Below are 21,842 nucleotides of genomic sequence, written 5' to 3'. Positions count from 1 at the left end.
GGGCCAGAAATTCTTGTTAACCAAAAATAATTGGGCTGTTTTTTTCTTTACACACAATGATCCACAAATGTAAACTTTGTTGAAACTTTAAAATGTCTGATTTCTTGAGTGTGCAGTTTTACTACTAGCAGTTGTTAATTACAACAATAGAGGAACTCTCCAGTTTATGGCTCAAGAACAATTCCTGGTCAGATTCACTTAATTAAAAGTGCTCACATTGAGGTCCGTCTTTTAAGTTATGCATTTTTTTTTGTCTAGCTCTCATAAGCTGAGAAAAGCATGGTTAACCAAGTGCCGCTTTTCAAACTCAGCTTTGTGCCCCAGAAATTTATAGGTTTGTCATTGCTTGGCACAGTGTTACAAGTATAAAAGCTTCAAGAACTTTGAGTATAGCATTCTGGCCCCATCTGAAATATCTTTTGTGCTGGATCCTCAGCTTGTATCAAGAACACACAAACATATTGGATCCATGATAAATGGTCATTTGTCTTGCCACATGGTTCATGCTGTTTATCAGCTGGGTAGCCTTGAAGGACCTGATAATTTTTATGGTGTTTATTCGGACTGCGCTGTGCGGCACTCACAAGTGGGCTAGTGCAGCTTTACAGCGACCAAGATTTAAGTCAACTATAAAGAATATTAAAATCAAAAAAATTCTAAAGGCACTTTGTTTTCTTGGCTGCAGTGCTTCTTCTTTGCAACCTGATGGACACCATCAGAAGTAATGTTAATTTTCTGGTTGCATCAATCTCTACAGAGTGGTCACACCGCTATATGAGGGACACATTGAAACCACGCTCCTGGATGTACATACAAACATAATTGACAGGGAGTGGAAAAAATATGGTCTCTTTTTTCAAAATCATTGAAAGCGTTGAGGTAGCTTGCATGTGATAGGCATAAAACACAAAATCATGGGCCCACTGCCTATAATTTATTTCTGCTGATATCTCATGCAGCATGAAGTGCAAGGTCTTGGTTAAATTATCTTAGTATGTTATCCTTCAGCCTGAGAAAACAAATCAATGATGATTGGAGTCCAATTCTTACATTGACTGTTTCTTTTTCTTTCACTTGTAAGCAAAAAATTCCAAACTATGTAAAATTCTACCATTCTTTACAACTATTATTAAACTATTTTTAGGCACCTTTTGCTTCTGTTTAAGTCCTGTTGCTATACCATAGATCTTAAGAAATAATTTGGAAGACAGTGGCACTTTTAGCTCTTGCAAATCAGTAAATCATACTGGTGAGACAAGAAATAACATTGAAATGCAGATCAAGACATCTGAAGGCTAATAAATTCAAATATGCATTTTAATGATCAGAGCAGGAGAATAAAATGAATGAAGAAAAGTGTGTATATAATTCTCATCTTAAAAGCGCACTCCCCATTCAGTATTTTCAGTTCTGTTCCTTTGAAGATTATTTTGTAGAGTACTTGGTTGTGTACATTTGCTTGTTTTTTTTTAACCTTCTCAAATTCATATTCGCAAGTCTTGTGGAATATTAATTAGTGTAATCATTGTCATTAGTCTCATACGTCTGAATGAATAATATTTTTTCCAGTTTATATATAAACCAGTTATGTTTTATACATAATTTTGCACCACATTCTAAGACCTTTTAAATCTAATATTGATGCAGATTCTTAAAAAAGTAACCGTGTTTTTAAGTAAATTTGTTTATTAATAATATCCATGCTAAAGATTCCATTGTCGCGCAGGAGGAAGACTTATTTACTATCCTCCCAACTATAATAATGGAAAGGACCTGTATAGTCTTACGATTAAACGCTGTGCCAAAATACGTCTATGTTATTTAACTTAGCTATGAAAAAATGACATATAGGTGCCCCAGTAGTTGACTCAAATGACAATGATTAGTGACCAGGAGGATCCCAGATTTCATACCTGGACTGTGCTGTTAAATGTTCACAACCAAGAGGCACTATTGTTAGGGAAATCGAGAGTTTGCACTCTCAGTGTGCCCTTTGGTCCAATAGTATGCCGATTCAAGCGAAGGTTATAAAGAATAGCCAAATAGGCAAGAAACCAAAGGGTGACTGATGCATATGCAGCCATGTCCAGCAAGAAATTAGTTGCTTCAGTAGAGAGTGAATGAGTTGGGAGATTGGGAAAATTATAAGTTTTTCATTAAATGCTGAAATATTCTCAACCTGCTGCTTGTTGCAACGGAGATTAATGTTTAATTAGCCAAACTTTGTGTTCTGTCATCCTGCATATCTTCCATTGTTGGTTACCCCAGTGATGCTGTTTATTTCAAAGTTTACTTCTACAGTGTGTGATAAGTGCTACTTTATGCCAATTCTATTACATGATTTCAAAAAATGACTTCCAAGATATGAATGAAAATTAGTCTATTTTTGTTAATAATTTAGTTTTTATCCAAAGCGATACACTGAGTGTTGTTTACGATTGCCCTAATGCCAGGCTATTGATCCAGTTGCTGTTGCCATAGTCACACTGACTTCTTCAAAAGAAATGCTGTTCGAAGGGGGTCCTAGACCTTGGCTGTTGGAGCCATCAGGATTCTTCACAGATTTGAGTGGTGAAAAGAAGGACAGAATAATAATCCAACAACAACGGGCCCCATTTGTGAAAAAAAAAAATCACCATGGGTTTAGAGTCACTTGTGTAACTTTGGGAGAACAGGTAAGAGACTTTTTGTAGGAATTATGTAAAGTTCAGATTTTTGGTATTATTAAAGGAATCACAGTATTACATATACCTGATTTGATGATTTGTATGGTTTAGGAATATAACTTTTAAGTTTGGAAATTGTAATTCTAAATACAGAATAAATGAAAGAACACCTGGGACCTGGGTTTGATTCCCGGCTTGGGTCACTATCTGTGCGGAGTCTGCACGTTCTCCCCGTGTCTGCATAGGTTTCCTCCGGGTGTTCTGCTTTCCTCCCACAGTCCAAAAGACATGCTGGTTAGGTGCACTGGCCGTGTTAAATTCTCCCTCAGTGTACCCGAACAGGCTCCGGAGTGTGGCGACTAGGGGATTTTCACAGTAACTTCATTGCAGTGTTAATGTAAGCCTACTTGTGACACTAATAAATAAATTTTAAAACTTAAATCTGGTTTGTGGTCAGCCACAAACTGAGGCTGGTTACAAATTAAGGGTGGTCCATGTTTATTTACAAAGGTCATAATGGAACTGTTGGAAACTAAACAGTAGACATTCTGTGAGCTTTCTGACGGATGTGGGATGTGTACAGCTGTCTTAAAGAATTTAGATTATTCATATAGTTGCCCATAATAAAGGGGAGGTTTGAAAATTGAAAATGTTTGGTTTAAATTTCTGTCTCAAACATACTAGGTGTGCCATATTGTCATGGAAAGAGGTTGGTTATGCAGGGATCCTTTTGTTCTGCGTTTATTTCATGATTTCTTTCCAAAAGGATTAGTTTGTGTTTAGAAGCCACTGACTTCAGATAGTTGAAGACTGCTAGCAAGGTGGGTTTTAAACTAAGTGGAACCAGTCGCAGAACCCAAGAGCGTTTTGTGATTTGAAGTCACTGAGCAGGAATTTTGAGTGGAGCCCATGTTTTAGCTGAAGAGTCCTCAATCATAAGGTCTTGAAGGAGTGTTGGAGGGTTGCCTATCTGAAATGAAGGATCCCTTCATTTGAGTGAAATTGCAAACCTCGAAGCACAGCTGAAACATTAAGGAGAATTGAAGTGAATTTCTGAGAGCTGTGGCATACTTTAGTTTGGTCCCAGAGAAGTGAATGAATCCTGGATATCCTGTAAAGGATAGTGGAACTTTCAGGTGGAAGTTAAGATAGAAGGAGATTTAAAGTATAATTGTTTACTATCTGTTGCGATTTTGCAGGTTTTAAAGTGTAAAGGCCATGGATGAGATTCTACAGCCTCCAAACCTCGTTTTTCCCAGCACTGGAAGGCGGCATGCTGCTTGCCAGTGCTGGGATCCTCTGGTTCCACTGCTGTCAATGGGATTTTCCATTGATGTCACCTCACATGGCCGCAAAACCCATGGGCTGGGGTGCACTGCCGGCGGAATTGGAGAATCCCGCTGGTGTGAAGGGCCGGTGAGTTCTGGCCCATATTTCCGAGCTCCAGGGCAGTGTATCTGAGGGACATTCTAATAATGTGCAGGAGGACCACCATCAACCTTACCCACCCCTCCCCCAGGGGTTTTCCAGGCTGCCCCGGAATCTGAAGATGTGATTTAAATTTTAAAGTTCAGATCGTTCCAACTCTGTTACAGTAGCAGCAGTGGGAGCAATTGCGCATGTGCAGACCTCTGTGGCTGCACATGCGCAACAGCAGAGTCCTGACAGCTCTGAGAGACCTATCAAAGAACAATACAGCACAGGAACAGGCCCTTCGGCCCTCCAAGCCTGCGCCGCTCATGTGCCCACTAGACCATTCTTTTGTATCCCTCTATTCCCAGTCTGTTCATGTGGCTATCTAGATAAGTCTTAAACGATCCCAGCGTATCCGCCTCAATCACCTTGGCAGTGCATTCCAGGCCCCCACCACCCTCTGTGTAAAATACATCCCCCTGACATCTGTGTTGAACCTTGCCCCCTCACCTTGAACCCGTGACCCCTTGTGTTCGTCACCTCCGACCTGGGAAAAAGCTTCCCACTGTTCACCCTATCTCTGCCCTTCATAATTTTATACATCTCTATTAGGTCGCCCCTCATCCTCCATCTTTCCAGGGAGAACAACCCCAGTTTACCCAATCTCTCCTCATAGCTAAGACCCTCCATGCCAGGCAACATCCTGGTAAACCTTCTCTGTACTCTCTCCAAAGCCTCCACGTCCTTCTGGTAGTGTGGCGACCAGAACTGGACGCAGTATTCCAAATGTGGCCTAACCATCGTTCTATACAGCTGCAACATCATATGCCAACTTTTATATTCTATGCCCCGTCCAATAAAGGCAAGCATGCCATATGCCTTCTTCACCACCCTCTCCGCCTGTGCTGCCACCTTTAAGGATCTGTGGACTTGTACACCCAGGTCCCTCTGTGTGTCTATACTCCTGATGGTTCTGCCATTTATTGTATAGCTCCCCCTTACATTAGATCTACCGAAATGCATGACTTCGCATTTATCTGGATTAAATTCCATCTGCCATTTCTCCGCCCAATGTTCCAGCCTATCTATATCATGCTGTATTCTCTGACAATGTTCATCGCTATCCGCAACTCCAGCAATCTTTGTGTCGTCCGCAAACTTACTGATCACACCAGTTACATCTTCCTCCAAATCATTTATATATATGGCAAACAGCAGAGGTCCCAGTACAGAGCCCTGCGGAACACCACTAGTCACAGACCTCCAACCGGAAAAAGACCCCTCCACTGTTACCCTTTGTCTTCTATGGCTAAGCCAGTTCTCCACCCATCTAGCTAGCTCACCTTTTATCCTGTGAGATTTAACCTTTTGCACCAGCCTGCCATGAGGGACCTTGTCAAACGCTTTACTAAAATCCATATAGACGACATTCACGACCCTTCCCTCGTCAATCGTTTTTGTCACCTCCTCAAAAAACTCAACCAAATTTGTGAGGCATGACCTCCCTCGTACAAAACCATGCTGTCTATCGCTAATGATATTATTCAGTTCTAAATGCACATATATCCTATCTCTAAGAATCTTCTCCAACAACTTCCCTACCACGGACGTCAAGCTCACCGGCCTATAATTACCCGGGTTATCCTTGCTACCCTTCTTAAATAACGGGACCACATTTGCTATCCTCCAATCCGCTGGGACCTCACCTGTGTCCAGTGAAGAGACAAAGATTTCTGTTAGAGGCCCAGCAATTGCATCTCTCGCCTCCCTGAGGAGCCTAGGATAGATGCCATCCGGCCCTGGGGTTTTGTCTGTCTTAATGTTTCCTAAAAAACCTAACACTTCCTCACTTGTAATGAGATTTTTTTCTAACGGGTCAACACATCTCTCTGAGACAATACCAGTCAACATGTCCCTCTCCTTTGTGAATACTGATGCAAAGTATTCGTTTAGGATCTCACTTACTTCCTTTGGTTCTAAGCATAATTCCCCATCTTTGTCCCTGAGAGGTCCGATTCTTTCCCTAACAACCCTCTTGTTCCTAACGTATGTATAAAATGCCTTAGGATTCTCCTTAATCCTGTCTGCCAAGGACATTTCGTGACCCCTTTTTGCCCTTCTAAGTCCCTGTTTGAGTTCTTTTCTACTTTCTCTGTATTCCTCCAGTGCTCCATCTGTTTTTAGCTGCCTAGATCTCATGTAGGCCTCTTTTTTCTTTTTGATTAGACCCACAATTTCACTGGTTATCCACAGCTCTTGAATACTACCTTTCCTATCTTTCCTCTTTACAAGCACATGCCTGTCCTGCAGTCCTATCAGCTGCTCCTTAAAGGACTCCCACGTGCCAGATGTGGATTTGCCCTCAAACAGCCTCTCCCAATCAACAGCCACCAAATCCTGCCTAATCCGGCTGTAGTTAGCCTTCCCCCAATTCAGTACCTTACCCATAGGACAACACTCATCTTTTTCCATTACTATCCTAAAGTTTACAGAATTGTGGTCACTATTTGCCACATGTTCCCCTACTGCAACTTTGATGACGTGACTGGGCTCATTCCCCAGTACTAGGTCCAGTATAGCCCCCTCTCTAGTTGGACTGTCAACATATTGTTCCAAAGAACCTTTCTGTACGCATTTTATAAATTCTTCCCCGTCCAGGCCCCCAGCCCTAAGCGATTTCCAGTCTATGTGAGGGAAATTAAAATCTCCCATTACAACAACCATATTTTTTCTGCACCTGTCCAGAATCTCCTTATATATCCGTTCCTCAACTTCCCGTGGGCTGGTGGGAGGCCTGGAGTATACCCCCAGCATAGTGACTGAGCCCTTCCTGTTTCTGAGCTCCACCCACAGTGACTCGTTACCTAACCCTTCCATATTGTCCACCCTCTGTACTGCTGTAATATGCTCCCTAACCAGCATTGCTACTCCCCCACCTCTCCTCGCCCCTCCTCTGTCTCGCCTAAAGCACTCATACCCCGGAATATTCAGCTGCCAGTCCTGTCCTTTTAACCAAGTCTCCGTCACTGCAACCACATCCAGGTTCCACGCAAGCATTAAGGCTCTAAGCTCGTCTGTCTTGCCCGTGATGCTCCTTGCATTGAAGCAGATGCACTCCAGACCTCCAGGCCCACTGAGGTCATCCTCCCCCAGAATGCCCTTCCTCTTAGATAGCCTTGTCTTGGCCCCAACCTCGTCCCCAGCCTCTATGCTTATTGACCTCTTGTTCTGATCCCCACCCCCCTGCCACATTAGTTTAAACCCACCCGAACCACACTAGCAAAACTCCCAGCTAGGATATTCGTACCCCTCCAGTTTAGGTGCAACCCGTCCTTGTACAGGTGCCATCCTCTCTTGAAGACTTCCCAGTGATCCACGAATTCGAAACCCTCCCTCCTGCACCAGTCCTTTAGCAATGCGTTCAGCTGTGCAGTCTCCCTGTTCTTAGCCCCACTAGCTTGTGGCACTGGGGGTAGTCCAGAGATCGCTACCCTAGAGGCCCTGCTTTTTAGCCTACTACCCAACTCTCTGAATTGCTGTCACAGGACCTCCCTGCTCAGGCCTCTGCTGCTGCAGTTGCCCTCAACTAACCCATCCCCCAGCTATGACAGGGGTTGCAACTGATCGTGAGCCCCACAGCGCCTGGAAATACTGTGCCCGCCACCTTCCCTGCCGCACCTAGACCAATTGTGTCCCCTACCCCCATTGATCTCCACAGTGGCAGCAGAGCCCCCCTCCCCATACCGATCACGTGCAGAGTGGCAGGGGCCCCCTCCCTACCTGATTGGGCCGGCCAGGCCCTGCCCCCTTCATTTCCCGCCCCCTGGCACTGCCTGGTGGCCATTGACGAGGTGTCGAGTGGGCAGTGCCAAGGTGCCAAGCAGGCACTGCCCAAGGGCCACCTCTCCTCCCCCCACTTGTCCTTGAACTCCCCTCAGTGGCCTCCTGTTCTACCGGTGAGACCAACACAACTGTTCCCAATTCGTGGGGACCAGGTGTTTTCCTTGCTGGAGGGTACCTCTTCCGGCGAGGCCGCTAAAGCAGGTGAGTCCAGATGGTTGCGTCCGGGCTCGCTAATCACATGGAAATTAGAACTTAAATATATTTAAATAAATTATTCAGCCTCTCAGGAAATGGGTGAGAGGCTGATCACGCCAGATATCCGGTGCTGGCAAGATCACGAGAGACGAATAATTGGACGCGAACCTGATCTCGCGGTGATTTTATCGGCTCGCTCCGCCCATCGATGGGTGGGGCGATCCGATAAAATCGCAACCACAGTGTTAAAGTTACTGGTCTGTGCTGGAATTGTAACAGTAGCAACACAAGAACTTGAATAGTCAGTTAAAAACTAAACCTCATAATTTTGCAAGGAAAGCAGTTGATCATACTATTTTCCAAATTTGATATGCGGTCTTGGACAGAGCAGGAGCGTACCAAGCTGTGATATAACCAAAAAGAATGCTTTCTACGGTGCACCTGTAAAAATTGGTGAGAGTTGTAGCGGACATGCCAAATTCCCTTAGCCTTCTGAGAAAGTAGAGGCGTTGGTGGGCTTTCTTAACTATACCGTCCACATGGAGGGACTAGGACAGGTTGTTGGTGATCTGGACACCTAAAAACTTCGTCCCCGTTGATGTAGACGGGGGCATGCCCTCCACTATTTATAAACAATGGGGTCATTTGGGCATCTTAATGAGTTGAGATTGTTAGATTCATCCTTCCATGGCTTTTGGAAGGATTTTTAACCTTCATTGGTATGTTTAGAGATGGTTATGATGTTGTTTTGCACAGGCTTCTATGAAGCGGTTCCAGATTGCCTGTCATTCCCCAATACCAAACCCAACCTAGGTTAATGTAGTACAATAAGAACAGAATGAGCTGGAAAAACCCAGCAGATCTGGCAGTATTTATGAAGAGAGAAGCACAGAGGCAGTCAGACCTGCTGCGTTTTTCCAGCATTTTCTGTTTTTATTTCTGATTTCCAGCTTCTGTAGCATTTTATTTTTAATATATAGATTCATTTAGTGCTATTCACATGAAAGAACATGGGGTTTAGAAAGGTGATGAGGTAGAAATCAGACAGAAGAAATTTAACAAGAAGGCATAGAGCTGAGGAAAATTTTGAGTCTTGCTGCATTTAGTGTTGAACAGGCAGTCCAAACATGTAATCGCGCTGAAGACGGTGGGCATGGTAGAATTGATTTGAATGTCATCAGCATTCTTTATGGATGGTGACATGGTACGGTGTTGTTGAGCACTAGCATGGAAATGTTGAATAGGACCAAATACGGAGAACTAGGACACTGTAGAAGACATGAAACCTTTTGATGATGTTTAGTAGCTTTGTTGGGACAAGTCAAACCATGAAAGTGGTGATGGGCGACAGTAAACAAGGAGTGGATGAGATTAGAATGATCAGTGGAGTCAAAGGCCACAAAAGTATCATTGGGGGGGGGGGGGGGGGGCAATCAACTCTGAATCACAGTCAGGATTGCACAGCATTTGAGGGTGACCTTGACTTTGTCACCGGACAACACTGCTGCCAATGTTACTGAAGTGAATTGAACAGCTATTGATGAACGAGGCAAACATGTTATTGCTACCCAACTGCATGTATAAGGATTGTGAGGGGCAAAAAAAAGTCGTAGATGGTTGTGTAATGAGAGAAATTAGATTTGTTAAGGGTGGGCATTTTAGGAAGGAGGCTATGGTATGTTTTGAAATGAGTGAAGTAATGACAGGATAGGAACAAAATGACAAAATTACCAAGCTTGGTGCAAAAAAGTGCAATTAGGGTATCAAGAGTTTAAAGGGGGTGAAGTTGAGGGAGCAGATGGGCTTCATGAAGAAGGTTGACATTTTGTTTTGCGACCTTCAACAGGTCAGGAAGGAAGAGAAACTCGGGGTGGCGGTTGTTGTAAAAGAGACCCTTAAATTGCCTTGAATTGATCACTTAAGGATCTCAACTGGCTCAAGCACTGGTTGACTACCAAACGTCTCTCCTGCTCCTCATAAAATTACAGTGAGAGCCAAGTAGCCAACTTTGAGCTTTTTGGGACAATTAAATCAGCGCAGTCAAAATAATTGAAGTTTTCTTGGTCATTCTTTTCTGGATAAAGTGAATACGTTTTATGTGTCAACTTTGACATTTCATTTTTTCCTCCTTAGTTTTTGACATTTAGAGTTGGTAATCAGCCAAGTTTAATGAACCCATTCCCAGCCGTTGAGCCTATTAAGGTGAAGTTTGTTTGTGTCGTGCCTACCAGTGTCACTTTGGCTCCTGTTTACAAGTCACGTGAACTTGGTCTTCCATGCCCTCTGTTGCAGCACAATAAACAATTGGTGAGATTCAACAGAATTTTATTTGTAAAATTTAATTCGTTAAGGATAATTTGAATGCATTTAGTGATGAAAAACAGGAATCTAAAATAAAACTAAATAAAGATTATATAAACAGCACAATCGAAAGGTTCCATGTAACCAATATAAATTGAAGTCTATAATTGTTTTGGATGGAATTTGCAGCACAAAGACAGTCTACAAGGCACAACTGGCTGATATATCCATATATTTCAATAATTTTATTGGATTATTGTACAAACTGATTTCAACAAAGTTAGATTTAGTGTAATTTTTGATTGTTTATGCCTGAGATTATGGTAGGAAAATTGGAAACCTTTAAGCAAAATTTTGGACAGAATACTATTCACTGTTGAATTGAAATTCCAAAGATCTTGTATAATTTTCATACCAGCAGTATGTCCTTTAATATCCATTCATTAGGGTGACACAGTGGTTAGCACTGCTGCCTCACAGCACCAGGGACCCAGGTTCGATTCCCGGCTTGGGTCACTGTCTTTGCGGAGTCTGCACGTTCTCCCTGTGTCTGCATGAGTTTCCTCCGGTTGCTCCGGTTTTCTTCCACAACACCGTGGGAGAAAAGACATGCTAGTTACGTTGATAGGCCATGCTAAATTCTCCCTCAGTGTACCCGAACAGGCTTCAGAGTGTGGCAACTTGTGATTTTCACAGTAACTTCATTGCAATGTTCTTGTAAGCCTACTTGTGACACTAATAAATAAACTTTAAAAACTTGAAGCATCACTTTTCAAAATTGCTATTACTTACCAAAAATCTGCTAGTTTTAATTTAGCAGCCAATATTTTTATTTAACAACATGCAATGCCACCACAGCTTATGTACAATGACATTTAAATGTTTTACATTTAATGAGTAAAATTAAGCAATTACTTCATATGATTCAGTTAAAACATTATCCAAATAGATTCGCATAAAATGAGAATTGCTATTATAAAATTGTCATGATGAATTGTCATCTGTCTAATATTTTAGCTTCATAATTTTTTCTAATTGTAAGAAGTTTATTTTTTTTGAATTTTTTAGAGAAATTCTGGATAATTAACTTCATTTCAAAATTTTACTAAAGGACTACAAGTGTTTGTTTTTTAGGTGATATCTTAACATTTACTTGTGGTTTCTTTGTTTGAATAGGTACCCGTTTCTTTCTGCAGGAATACCATTTTGGAGTTGACAGCATATGATCAATATGGTCGGAAATTTGATAACTTTACGTCACTGCAGATTAACTGGAAATCATCCAACTTCTCTCTGGGCAGCTTTCATCCAGCAATACAGATGGAAATGTTCTTAAGAGATGATGGGAGTGGACAGAAGAGGTTGCATGGTGATGTATACTGAGTACAACCACCCAAAAATATAAGATATTGGCCTAAAACCTTTGAGCTCCAGTGTAGCTAGGGGATACCCCAATGATATCCTCCCACCCCCGGAGGTTTCCAGGTAACAATTGTCCTTGAAGATCAAACTTCATTTGGGCAATTGCCCTGCAATCAGAACCATCCAAAAGTGCAACATAAATCACAAACATCGGATGGTTCTGACTGTCGCAGGAAGTGTTTGAAGAACTAAAACCACTAACTCCTGTTTAACTATAGTACTGCACCACCCCCACCCCACCCCACCCCACCCCACACACACACACACTAACTGCTCTCTCCCCCTCTTCCCTGCCTCCCTCCACCCAAATGCTAAATGGCATTTGCTACCAAATAAACCTGTTGGACTTTAACCTGGTGTTGTTAAAACTCTTACTGTGTTTGTCCCTCCACCCAGCCACTGGGGAGATCCACCAGGAACCTTTCCCCGGCTTCTGAAAGTGGATGGCGCTTCAAGTGAACTTTATGGCTATTGCCATAAAAAAACGTGCGTGACCTCTTTACCTCCACCTCCCTAGCTCTCGATGCAAGGCCTCAGGAAGGCTCTGCATTTAGCAGTTCCCACTTGGCCTGAGTTGGAAGATTAGGCGAGAAAGGAGCAGCTGTATTTCCGAATAACAAACGGGAGTGGAGTGGCAAACTGACTCTGATTGCCATTCCATGGAAATTCAGGCCCAATATGAAGGGTTATAGTGGAATATCAGTGTGCCTGTTGACAACAGTGTGACAACAAATTAGTTTCATAATGTCAATCAGTGAGGTAAAGGTGTGATAGGACAGACTTAAACAGCCCATTTTATAGCAAACCCTGCCTACTGTGTAAAAGAGTGTTTTCTAATGGGGAAGATCTTTAAATACTGTTTCCTACATTAAGTATAATTTCTGCTTGTACTCTGCTAAAATAGGGAATAAGAGCATGTCTTTTGGAAATATCATAAATTTATTGGAACATTGTTGGCTGGACAGAAAACATTCCCAATGGTACAGCCTCTTGGGCTCTCAGAGGGAAGTTAAAACTGCCGAGACAGAATGTGACAAAAATGCTTCAAAAGCTCTTGTAACTTCAAAAATCACATTTTATAGCTTCAGATTACAGACACTAAAGCACTCTTGACAATATCAACAAATTTTGGCAAGAGACATGGCTCTTTCTTTGTCTTAAATTACTCTTGGAACATGGGTCTGCAATCACTGGTTTTGGAAACTTTTTCATTGAAATATATTGTAATGAGATCTCAGCAGGATAAGCACACATCGATTTCTTCCTGCCAGCTAGCGCACCGATTTGCAAGCATGTTCTTACCTTGGGGCCATTTTCAAAGAAGCTTCTTTGGGCAGCGGAGTAGTGTGAGTGTGATAGCAAGTGTCAGGTAGCCACTTATGCCCCTTACAGTGCCTATGAGGCCACTGTGTAGACAGTGACTAGAGTTTTCCAGTTGACAATTGAACGCCTTGCACTCAGGCTGATGAATGGAGGCCGCCTCCCAGCTGTAGACCAGGGGCCACACTCCATCTAGCATTGCCACCCCACCCCAGCCAATTGTGACCGTGATTGTGAGATGGACACAGTTGCTGTTGCAGTCAGTTCTTTGGACAAGTTTGCCTTCCACAGTAATGGTTTGGCAGTTGTGGCCACTTTTTGTTTTTACCTTCAGTGGGAACCCCCATCAGTAGGGGCTCCTTTTTCCTAGCTACGTCAACAGCTCCCATCTTTGACAATGCTCAAGGACCTTCAATTGGCCTTCCAGCCTCAGGAGCCTACTTGCTGTCCTTAATTGGACAGGGCTCCCAGAGATGGCCGCTTATTTGGCTGTCTCCTTAGCAATAGTTTCCAGAATGTTGCTGCTAGTAATACCATGTTCATGCCCGTAGAATGAAAATCCAGTCCAACATTACAATGTTCTTTCTTAAAGAAATTCAAAAATGGGAGTGTATATTATACTAACTTTCCTAAGCTTCACAGCCCAAATTGAATCCATATTATATTCAAAGATTTACCATAGTGCATTCATTTTGACCAACAGGCCATCGCATGGTTATAGTTTACAAGCGGAAAGGAACAGTGTCCATTTCAGTATATTTGGTTGGCTATCGAAAGACTGATATTGCCTTGGCTCAAAGCCCTGTTGTAAGTCAATGTAAAGTAGCTTTGAACTATGCTAATCCATCAGGACATTTAAATATCTAAATAATGTTTGTTTTTAAAAATAATTTCCGCTTAAGTGATATAGTGAACTTGGTTTTTGAAATTTTTTGGTCACTCCTATAAGAGATATATTGGAAGAATTTGAAAAGAATGCGAAATGAATAACTCACTCAAAAGAGTGAAATCAATAATATCCCTACCTGAATTTGAGTTTCTTGAATACATGATCTAACTTATCAATAACAAAGGACTACATAAAGCACCAAAGAAGCTGGAAGCTATCATGGAAGCTCCACATCCAAAGAATGTGACGCAATAGGCCATTTTTAGGTCTGGTCAACTATTATGGTAAATTCGTCACCTTGTTGAAACCATTACATAAGCTATTGTGCATTAAACAGTCTTGGCATTGGACACTTAAATGCGAGGAAGCATACATGGCAGTGAAGGAAGCTTTGCAGTAGTTTAAAGTCTTAATTCATTTAAGTCCAAAATTACCTTTGCAACTTACTTGTGATACTTCACCTACGGAGTAGGGGCAATCCTATCACACGTTTTACCTTCAGGGGCGAACAGGCCAATATAATTTGCTTTCAGCACATTGACGAGTGCCGAATCTAACTGCTCAATTGGAGAAGAAGGCATTGAGTATAGTTTTTGGAGTCCAGAAGTTCCTGTATGGCTGACATTTCACACTATTGACAGATCACCGACCATTGACAACCACTTCTGGGTCGCATAAAGGTGTACCTTCACTCGCTGCTAGTAGATTGCAATAATGGTCCCTCATCTTGTCAGCCCATTCAAACGACATAAAAGTATCGGCAGTCAGAGAGCCACGCTAATGCGAATGCATTATCGCAGTTGCCCTTTACTGCTGGCCACCCCCGTGCCACTGAGCAGTGTTCCCAACGTTTTTGATTTTTCCCAAATAGATAATGCACCAGTGACAACGTCACAAGTCCAACGAAATACCAGGAATGATCCTGTGATGGCGAAAGTACTAGATATGGTGTTGAAGGGAAGGCAAACAGGAATGCATCCTGATCTCAAACCATGTGTGTCACGGAAGCGAGAATTGACAGCCCAAGGCAAGTGCTTGTTGTGGAGAATCAGAGTGATCGTCCTTCCTAACTTATGACACAAACTGTTGGAGCAACTACATGAAAGGCATCCTGGCATGGTCTGGTTGAAGGAACTTACTTGAAGTTACTTTTGGTGGCCAGGTCAGGACACCCAGAAAGAAGAAAAAGGTGGGACAATGCGAGTTATGAGCTTGGGTGTCAAACTCACCACCGTTGTCACCCCCTACACCCAAGGGAATAGCTTAAAATGCCATGACCACGCCCACATATTGATTTCGCTATTCCAATAGAGAGGTACATGCTGTTGGTTGTAGTCGATGCACTCTCTGAAGTGGTTAAAAATGGTTGTGATGAAATCCACCAACACAGAGAAAACCATCGAGAAACTGGAGATCTTCACAAACTGGAACAAATTGTCAGTGACAATGGGCCACACTTTATGTCACAAGATTACCTCAAAGGGAGTGGTATCCAACATAAATTCAGCACCTATCACCAAGCTATGAATGGGTTAGCTGGACGATTTGTGCAATCCCTGAAAAATGGATTGAAAACTTCTCAAGACCAAGGATCATTATCTCAACATCTTAATAGCTTTCTGGCATCCTACAAGAATACTACATGTGACCACGCAGAATCAACCCGTGTTATTCATGAAGAGGAAGCTGAGAACGACAGTTGATCTTTTAATACCCCGAGAGACATCAGCAACAGTAGAGCAAAACCAACAGTTGCAAATAGCCAGGAGATAAGTGAGTGCTAAATGACGCTTATTTCACAAAGGGAAGCATGTGTCACAAGCTTTACTACATGTAGAAAGTGGGTCCCTGCATTTGGCTTCGCTCGAACAGGACACATCTTGGACACGGTCCAAACCAAGGATGAATTGGTTTGAAGACACCATGCTGACCAGTTACTGGCTGCCTGCCGTGGTTTGTCAGAACCACATCGAGATGAACTGCCCTTTCTAGCTCCTGATGTTGGGCCTACTACTATCGGTGCATCACTGAGCCCAAAAGGACTAGCAATCTTATCACTGCTGGCAATTCCCCTATTGTGAATGAAACCAACATCCCTCTGTAATGACTTCAACGAGGCACATAAGGTTGGCCTCTTAGAGCATTAACTCCCTGATTTTGCCTGCCCAATCAGGGAGCCTCACCTGGAGTGTCAGGTCTTCTGGCACTCCGGATTCTGACTGTGTACCAGAAGTACTCTAGGAATGGAATAGAGTGTAAATAAAGGGAATCTGGTAAAGGGACACCGTTCTCTGGGGAGTTATTTTAGTGGCAATGAGGAGAAATAACGACCCTAGGAGACATGTTCACAAACAGCTGGCTTTGCTTGGGGGTAAGCCGTTTTCAAACATCGTGTCTCTGTTTGGGAAACTGGACTCTTTTGACCCTGCTGTGGAGGACTGGGCCCAATATGTGGAACGCATATGTTACGTTTTAGAGTTCATGACATTGTGGCAGATGAAAAGCAACAGGTCATTCTTCTGACTACTTGCAGAACATCAGCATTTACCATTATTTGCAGCTTAACTTTCCCAGTCGCACCAGATATCAAAACCTTCCAGGAATTGGTAGACCTAGTGAGGGCATATTATGACCCTAAGCCACCTCTGATCCTGAGAAGGTATAGGTTTTACTTGGCAATCCGGGAGAAGGGGGAGTCTGTCACAGGTTTCTTAGCAAGGTTGAGACGACTGGCAGAATCTTGTGCATTTGGGTTGACGCTTAATGAGATGCTAAGAGACCATTTGGTATGTGGGATAAATAATGTAACTATCCAAAAACGCTGTTGGCAGAAGCCCAACTGGACTTCAAACAGGTGCTACACATGGCCTTATGGTTGGAAAATGCGGCAAGTGGGGCATATGAGTTGCAAGGTATCCTGATGAAAGTGGACACCCACGCCAACTTGACTGAGTTCGGGGACCATCACGTGAGCGCAAGGCCTGACTGGTACATAGTCTCCCTCAGGAAGGATTTGGATAAAGTAAACCCAGGTCTGTCTCAGGACAGCTCCAAAGCAAACCCAATCTTTGACCAGTCAACAGTCCCTTCAGAATCCCACCTGGCAAGGCATTGTAACTGTTGCTAGTATGCGGAGTCGGAACAGCAAAATAAGTTTTCAAGACCTAAGAAAACAACATGTAGGCCAGTGTCCAGGAGAGTGCACAACCTGGAAAGTCCACCCACATACAATGGGCAACAATTAAACTGTACAGCAATGTCCAAATTGGACACAATTAAGAAAACCGTAACATTAAATGGATGTCCAGTATTAATGGAGGTCGATACAGGCGCAGCAGTATCGGTGGTCAGCGAATCAGTGTTAAATAAAGTTGGCACTAGACTCCAACCCTTAACTATAAGATTTCGGTAAGACTGAGGACTTAGACAAGGGAACCTCAGAGAGTTGTGGGTACAATCTTTGTTCCTGTCTCTTAAGAAAAGTACTGGTTCGGTTACCATTAATGGTAGTGGAGGACTTGGGGCCTCAGCCTAATAGGGTGAAACTGGTTGAGAGAAATCCACCTGGATTGGGTAAACATCTTCCAGTTAGAAAATGGTCACTTGAGTGAAGTCCTACTCAAATACCCGGAAGTTTTCAAAAACGGACTAGGAACCATAAAAGGTGCCAAAGCGGCATTACCTGTCAACCAGGACGCAATCCCGTGATTTTGTAAAGCCCACCCGGTACTGTTTGCTTTAAGGGAAAAAGTGGAGAAATTAGAAGACTGGAACGAAAAGATATCATAAAACCTGTCCAGTTTGTGGAATGGGCAGCACTGGTGGTGCCTATTGTGAAGTCAAATGGTTCAGTCTGTCTTTGCATGGACTTCAAACAAACAATAAACTGTTATTCAGAGTTGGACAAATACCCGATTCTTGGATTGAGGATTTATATGCAAACTTGGCAGGGGGACTCTTATTCTTGAAACTAAATATGTGTCATATTTATTTACAGTTGCAGCTGGATGAGAATTCGCAGAAATATTCCACGATCAATACTCTAAAGGGCCTCTGTAAGTGCACAAGGTTATCTTTTGGAGTATCATCAGCCTGCTCGATTTTCCAGAGAACAATGGAGAACATATTACAAGCTTTACTTCAGATGGCCATTTATCTGAATGATGTTCTTATTACAGGTAAAACAACGGTAGAACACCTGCAGAACCTGGAGGAAGTCCTTAGTCGTTTTTCAAGAACCAGCATGTGCTTAAGGAGGGAGAAATGCATCTTCCTGGTACCTCAAATGACCTATTTAGGTTACAAAGTGAACAAGTCAGGTTTACATCCTTTGGAGGACCGGGTGCGGGTGATTATAGATGCTCCAGCCCCCACCTCCATCCTTTTTACAGGGGTGATGTGCTGTGGAAAATTCATACCAAACCAGGCCTCCATCTTGGTTCCGCTACATTAACTGCTAAGGAAGGATCAAGTTTGGGAATGATCCTCCTGTTAGGACCTTGCTTTCAAGAGAATAAAGTAACAGCTGTCATCGTCAAATGTCTTAGCACGTTATGATCCTAGAAAGATTTTGTGCTAACCTGCGATGCATCTCCATACGGCATCAGGGCAGCATTAGCACATAGATGGCCAAATGGAGAGGAACGCCCAAAAGCATATGCCTCCAGGATCTTGGCTATAGCAGAAAGAAAGTACGTCCACACTGAAAAAGAAGGATTGGCGTAATTGGAGTGAAGACATTTCATCAATACGTTTATGGGCGGAAATTTGTAATTGTCACCAATCACAAGCCACTACTGGGACTACTAAGAGGACAAAGCAATGCCACCAATAGCATCGGCTTGGATCCAGCGGTGAGCATTATTATTGGCGACTTACAATTATCAGTTGGAGCACCGGCCGGGAAGCCGAGTGGCTAACTTAGATGCCTTAGATGACTTAGCGGACTCTCCACCGATAGTATTCAACGTAGAAGAGACAATAATGACTATGAATTTTCTGGATATTCTCCCAGTGGCTGCACACAATATACACCTTTGGTCACAAAAGGACCCTGTCCTCGCAAAAGTTAAATACTTAGTGCTGACGGGGGAAACAGAAAGGCCAGTACAGCCCCAAGTCCACCCTTATTTGAGTAGAAGAGAGCAGCTCAAGGTAGAAGATGGAGTACTGCTGTGGGGTGCAAGAGTGGTTGTTCTGAGTCAGGGCTGCAATGCCATACTGGCTGAACTACACTACGGCCACCCAGGAGTATCCAAAATGAAGATACTGGCCATGAGTTACGTTTGGTGGCCTGGAATGGATGCAGACATAGCAGTGCTTATAGGTTGGTGCAAGGAATGCCAGCAAGGACAGAAGTTGCCACCAGCAGCTCCCTTACAACTGTGGGAATGGCCAGGTAGACCATGGAGTCGGCTGGAATGGTTTATGCAGGCCCATTCAATGTTCTTGGTCATTGTAGACGCCCACTCCAAGTGGAAGGACATACATAGGATGCATTAGGCAAACACAATAATAACAGTAGAGAAACTTCGTGCCTCATTTTCGACGCATGGAATCCCGGAGGTGCTAGTGTCTGACAATGGACCAGCTTTCACCAGCCAGAAGTTCACCCGGTTCATCAGGTGAGCATCATACCATCCATCATCGAACTACCTTGCGAAAAGAGCGGTCCAGACTTTAAAAGCTGGTTTAAAAAACAGCCAGCAGCATCAATGGACACCAAAATCTCCCATTGGTTATTTGATTATAGGACAACTCTACCATGCCACTGCGGGAATAGCACCCACAGAATTGCTTACGTGCAGACGACTCCGCACCAGATTAAGTTTGCTATTCACAAACTGGAGGGGGTTGGAATGGAAAAACAACAAAAAGCCCAACGCAAAGGCCACAACAGTAGCAGCTGGGAGAGACAGCTGGAGGCCGGTGAAAACGTTTGGATAAAGAATTACGCAAATGGTCTCGATTGGTTACCCGGGACAGTTGAGTCTAGGTGAGGCCAGCTTGAAAAAACATCTGGACCAGGTGCAGACCTCAAAATCACAGTACGTCCTGGAGCCAACTATGCCTAGCGGGCAGAAAACTGAGAGTCCTCCAGGCGGGCCAGCCCCGCCTCTCCGTCACCCATAGTAGGACCTGGGAGTCTGAAATGGATACTGCAGACGAAGCCACGGCTACTCCTCTGTTGTGGAAAGAGCAAACTAGAGCTCCGGCGCTCATAACATAAGAGACGGGTGGGCACCTGTTAGATACACTTCTCCCACATAGGATTCCAAGTTGGAGGATACGGACCCAGCATTGAAATGTCACAAGAGACCCATGAGGTGCACAAACCACCGAGATTCCTTGGACTTGGGGGGAGGGGTGCGTGTAATGACTTCAACAAGGCACAGGAGGTTGACCTCTTGATGAGACCTGGAAGATTACAACCTCTGCCTCATGGGTTACTTTCTCCACCCAAATGCAATAGGAAGCATAACTGGCAGGAGTTGGGTTTCTATGTCACAGTCTCAGCCAAGAACTTGAAGGAATAATCCTTTATACTCGTGTAAGCTGGGGAAATAGAGTAAGGGAAGCCCAGGACAAGGCTGACCCAAGGCTATGGGGTCCAGTGAAGCAGAAACACTCTTGTTTCTTAGCCCACAAAAAAAACCAACAACAAAAAATCTTGTTGAAAAAAAAATCCCTTCTGAGCCACTCCTGACCCAATTCTTCTTTACCTTGGCGGATGTCTCTCTGGTCGGTTGAACAGAGCAGCTTAAAATTAGAGCATGTAAGGAAGGAGGTAAGATTGGAAGACTAGGTTGCAGCCTTTTTAACCATCAATGGCTAACTTCTGCCCTTTTGTTTGTGAGTAACACGCGGTTATTTTGATCAGACAGCAGTGAAGCTATTATTTGACAGGAAATATTTTTATCCATTCATGGGATTTGGACATCGCTGACAAGGACAGCATTTATTCCCTTCCATGATTGCCCTTGAAATGGTGATGCTGATCTGCCTTCTTAACTGCAACAATCCTTGCCATGTAACTACACCTCAGTGCTGTTAGGTGTGATGATACTGTGTCTTTAAGAGAAAGAGACCTAGATTCTGGCAGATCCCAGTCTCCAGAAAAGGAAAGAGCTACTTCTCTATACAGCTCCCAAGCAGCAACTGAACTAGGTTTCTCTCTGTGAGCTTAGCTCCATCCAGTCACATGATTCAAGCCCCACTCTGAAAAACCTGAGGGGAAAACACTAAAATAACAACCTGCATTAGTCCAGATTAAAACAAACATTTTAGCACTAAAGATTAATTATGCTGCTGCAGTAACAACAGGGCTGCTGGATGTAGACAAAACAGCACCGATAATAAAATAAACTGCTAAAACAAATCCTGCACAAGAAACATAACCCAAATATGTCCACCTTCACTAGAATTCTACGTCCTCGCCCACCACGGAATCGGAGTGGGCAAGGGGTGGACAACAGAAATGTCTGTTGACCTTGGGCGGGAATTTCCGGTCTCACTCAAGCGAGGTCATAAAAGTCTACCCCTTATGCACACCATTATGCCAAAATCAAAAAAGTGTGTTCCAAGCTAACTTTGTAATATACCTTGGAGTTTCTGATCTGGTCCCTAATATACGTTCCAGGAATTTGACCTGGCAGCAGCGAAGGAACAGCAATATATTTCCATGTCAGGATGGCGTGTGACTTGGAGGAGAATTTTCAGATGGAGGTGTTGAAATACACCTGTGGTCCTTGTCCCAGAAGTTTCTGTATGGTAGAGATCAGGGGTTTGAAATA

General features: G+C 43.3%; 1 protein-coding gene across 1 annotated transcript in view; it reads left to right on the top strand.

Annotated features, from left to right (window-relative positions):
• The window catches only part of LOC144501872 (nuclear pore membrane glycoprotein 210-like), a 154,846-nt gene that overhangs the window by 72,158 nt on the left and 60,846 nt on the right, over window positions 1–21,842 (top strand). Inside the window, exons 15-18 of the mRNA XM_078225916.1 lie at window positions 2,454–2,675; window positions 10,251–10,424; window positions 11,595–11,787; window positions 13,864–13,967. Coding sequence (XP_078082042.1) covers window positions 2,454–2,675; window positions 10,251–10,424; window positions 11,595–11,787; window positions 13,864–13,967 — 693 coding nt within the window. The remainder of the gene's footprint in view (window positions 1–2,453; window positions 2,676–10,250; window positions 10,425–11,594; window positions 11,788–13,863; window positions 13,968–21,842) is intronic.

This window comes from Mustelus asterias, chromosome 12 (genome assembly GCF_964213995.1).
Source record: "Mustelus asterias chromosome 12, sMusAst1.hap1.1, whole genome shotgun sequence".
NCBI lineage: Eukaryota > Metazoa > Chordata > Chondrichthyes > Carcharhiniformes > Triakidae > Mustelus > Mustelus asterias.
This window is presented reverse-complemented; position numbering and strand designations above follow the sequence as displayed.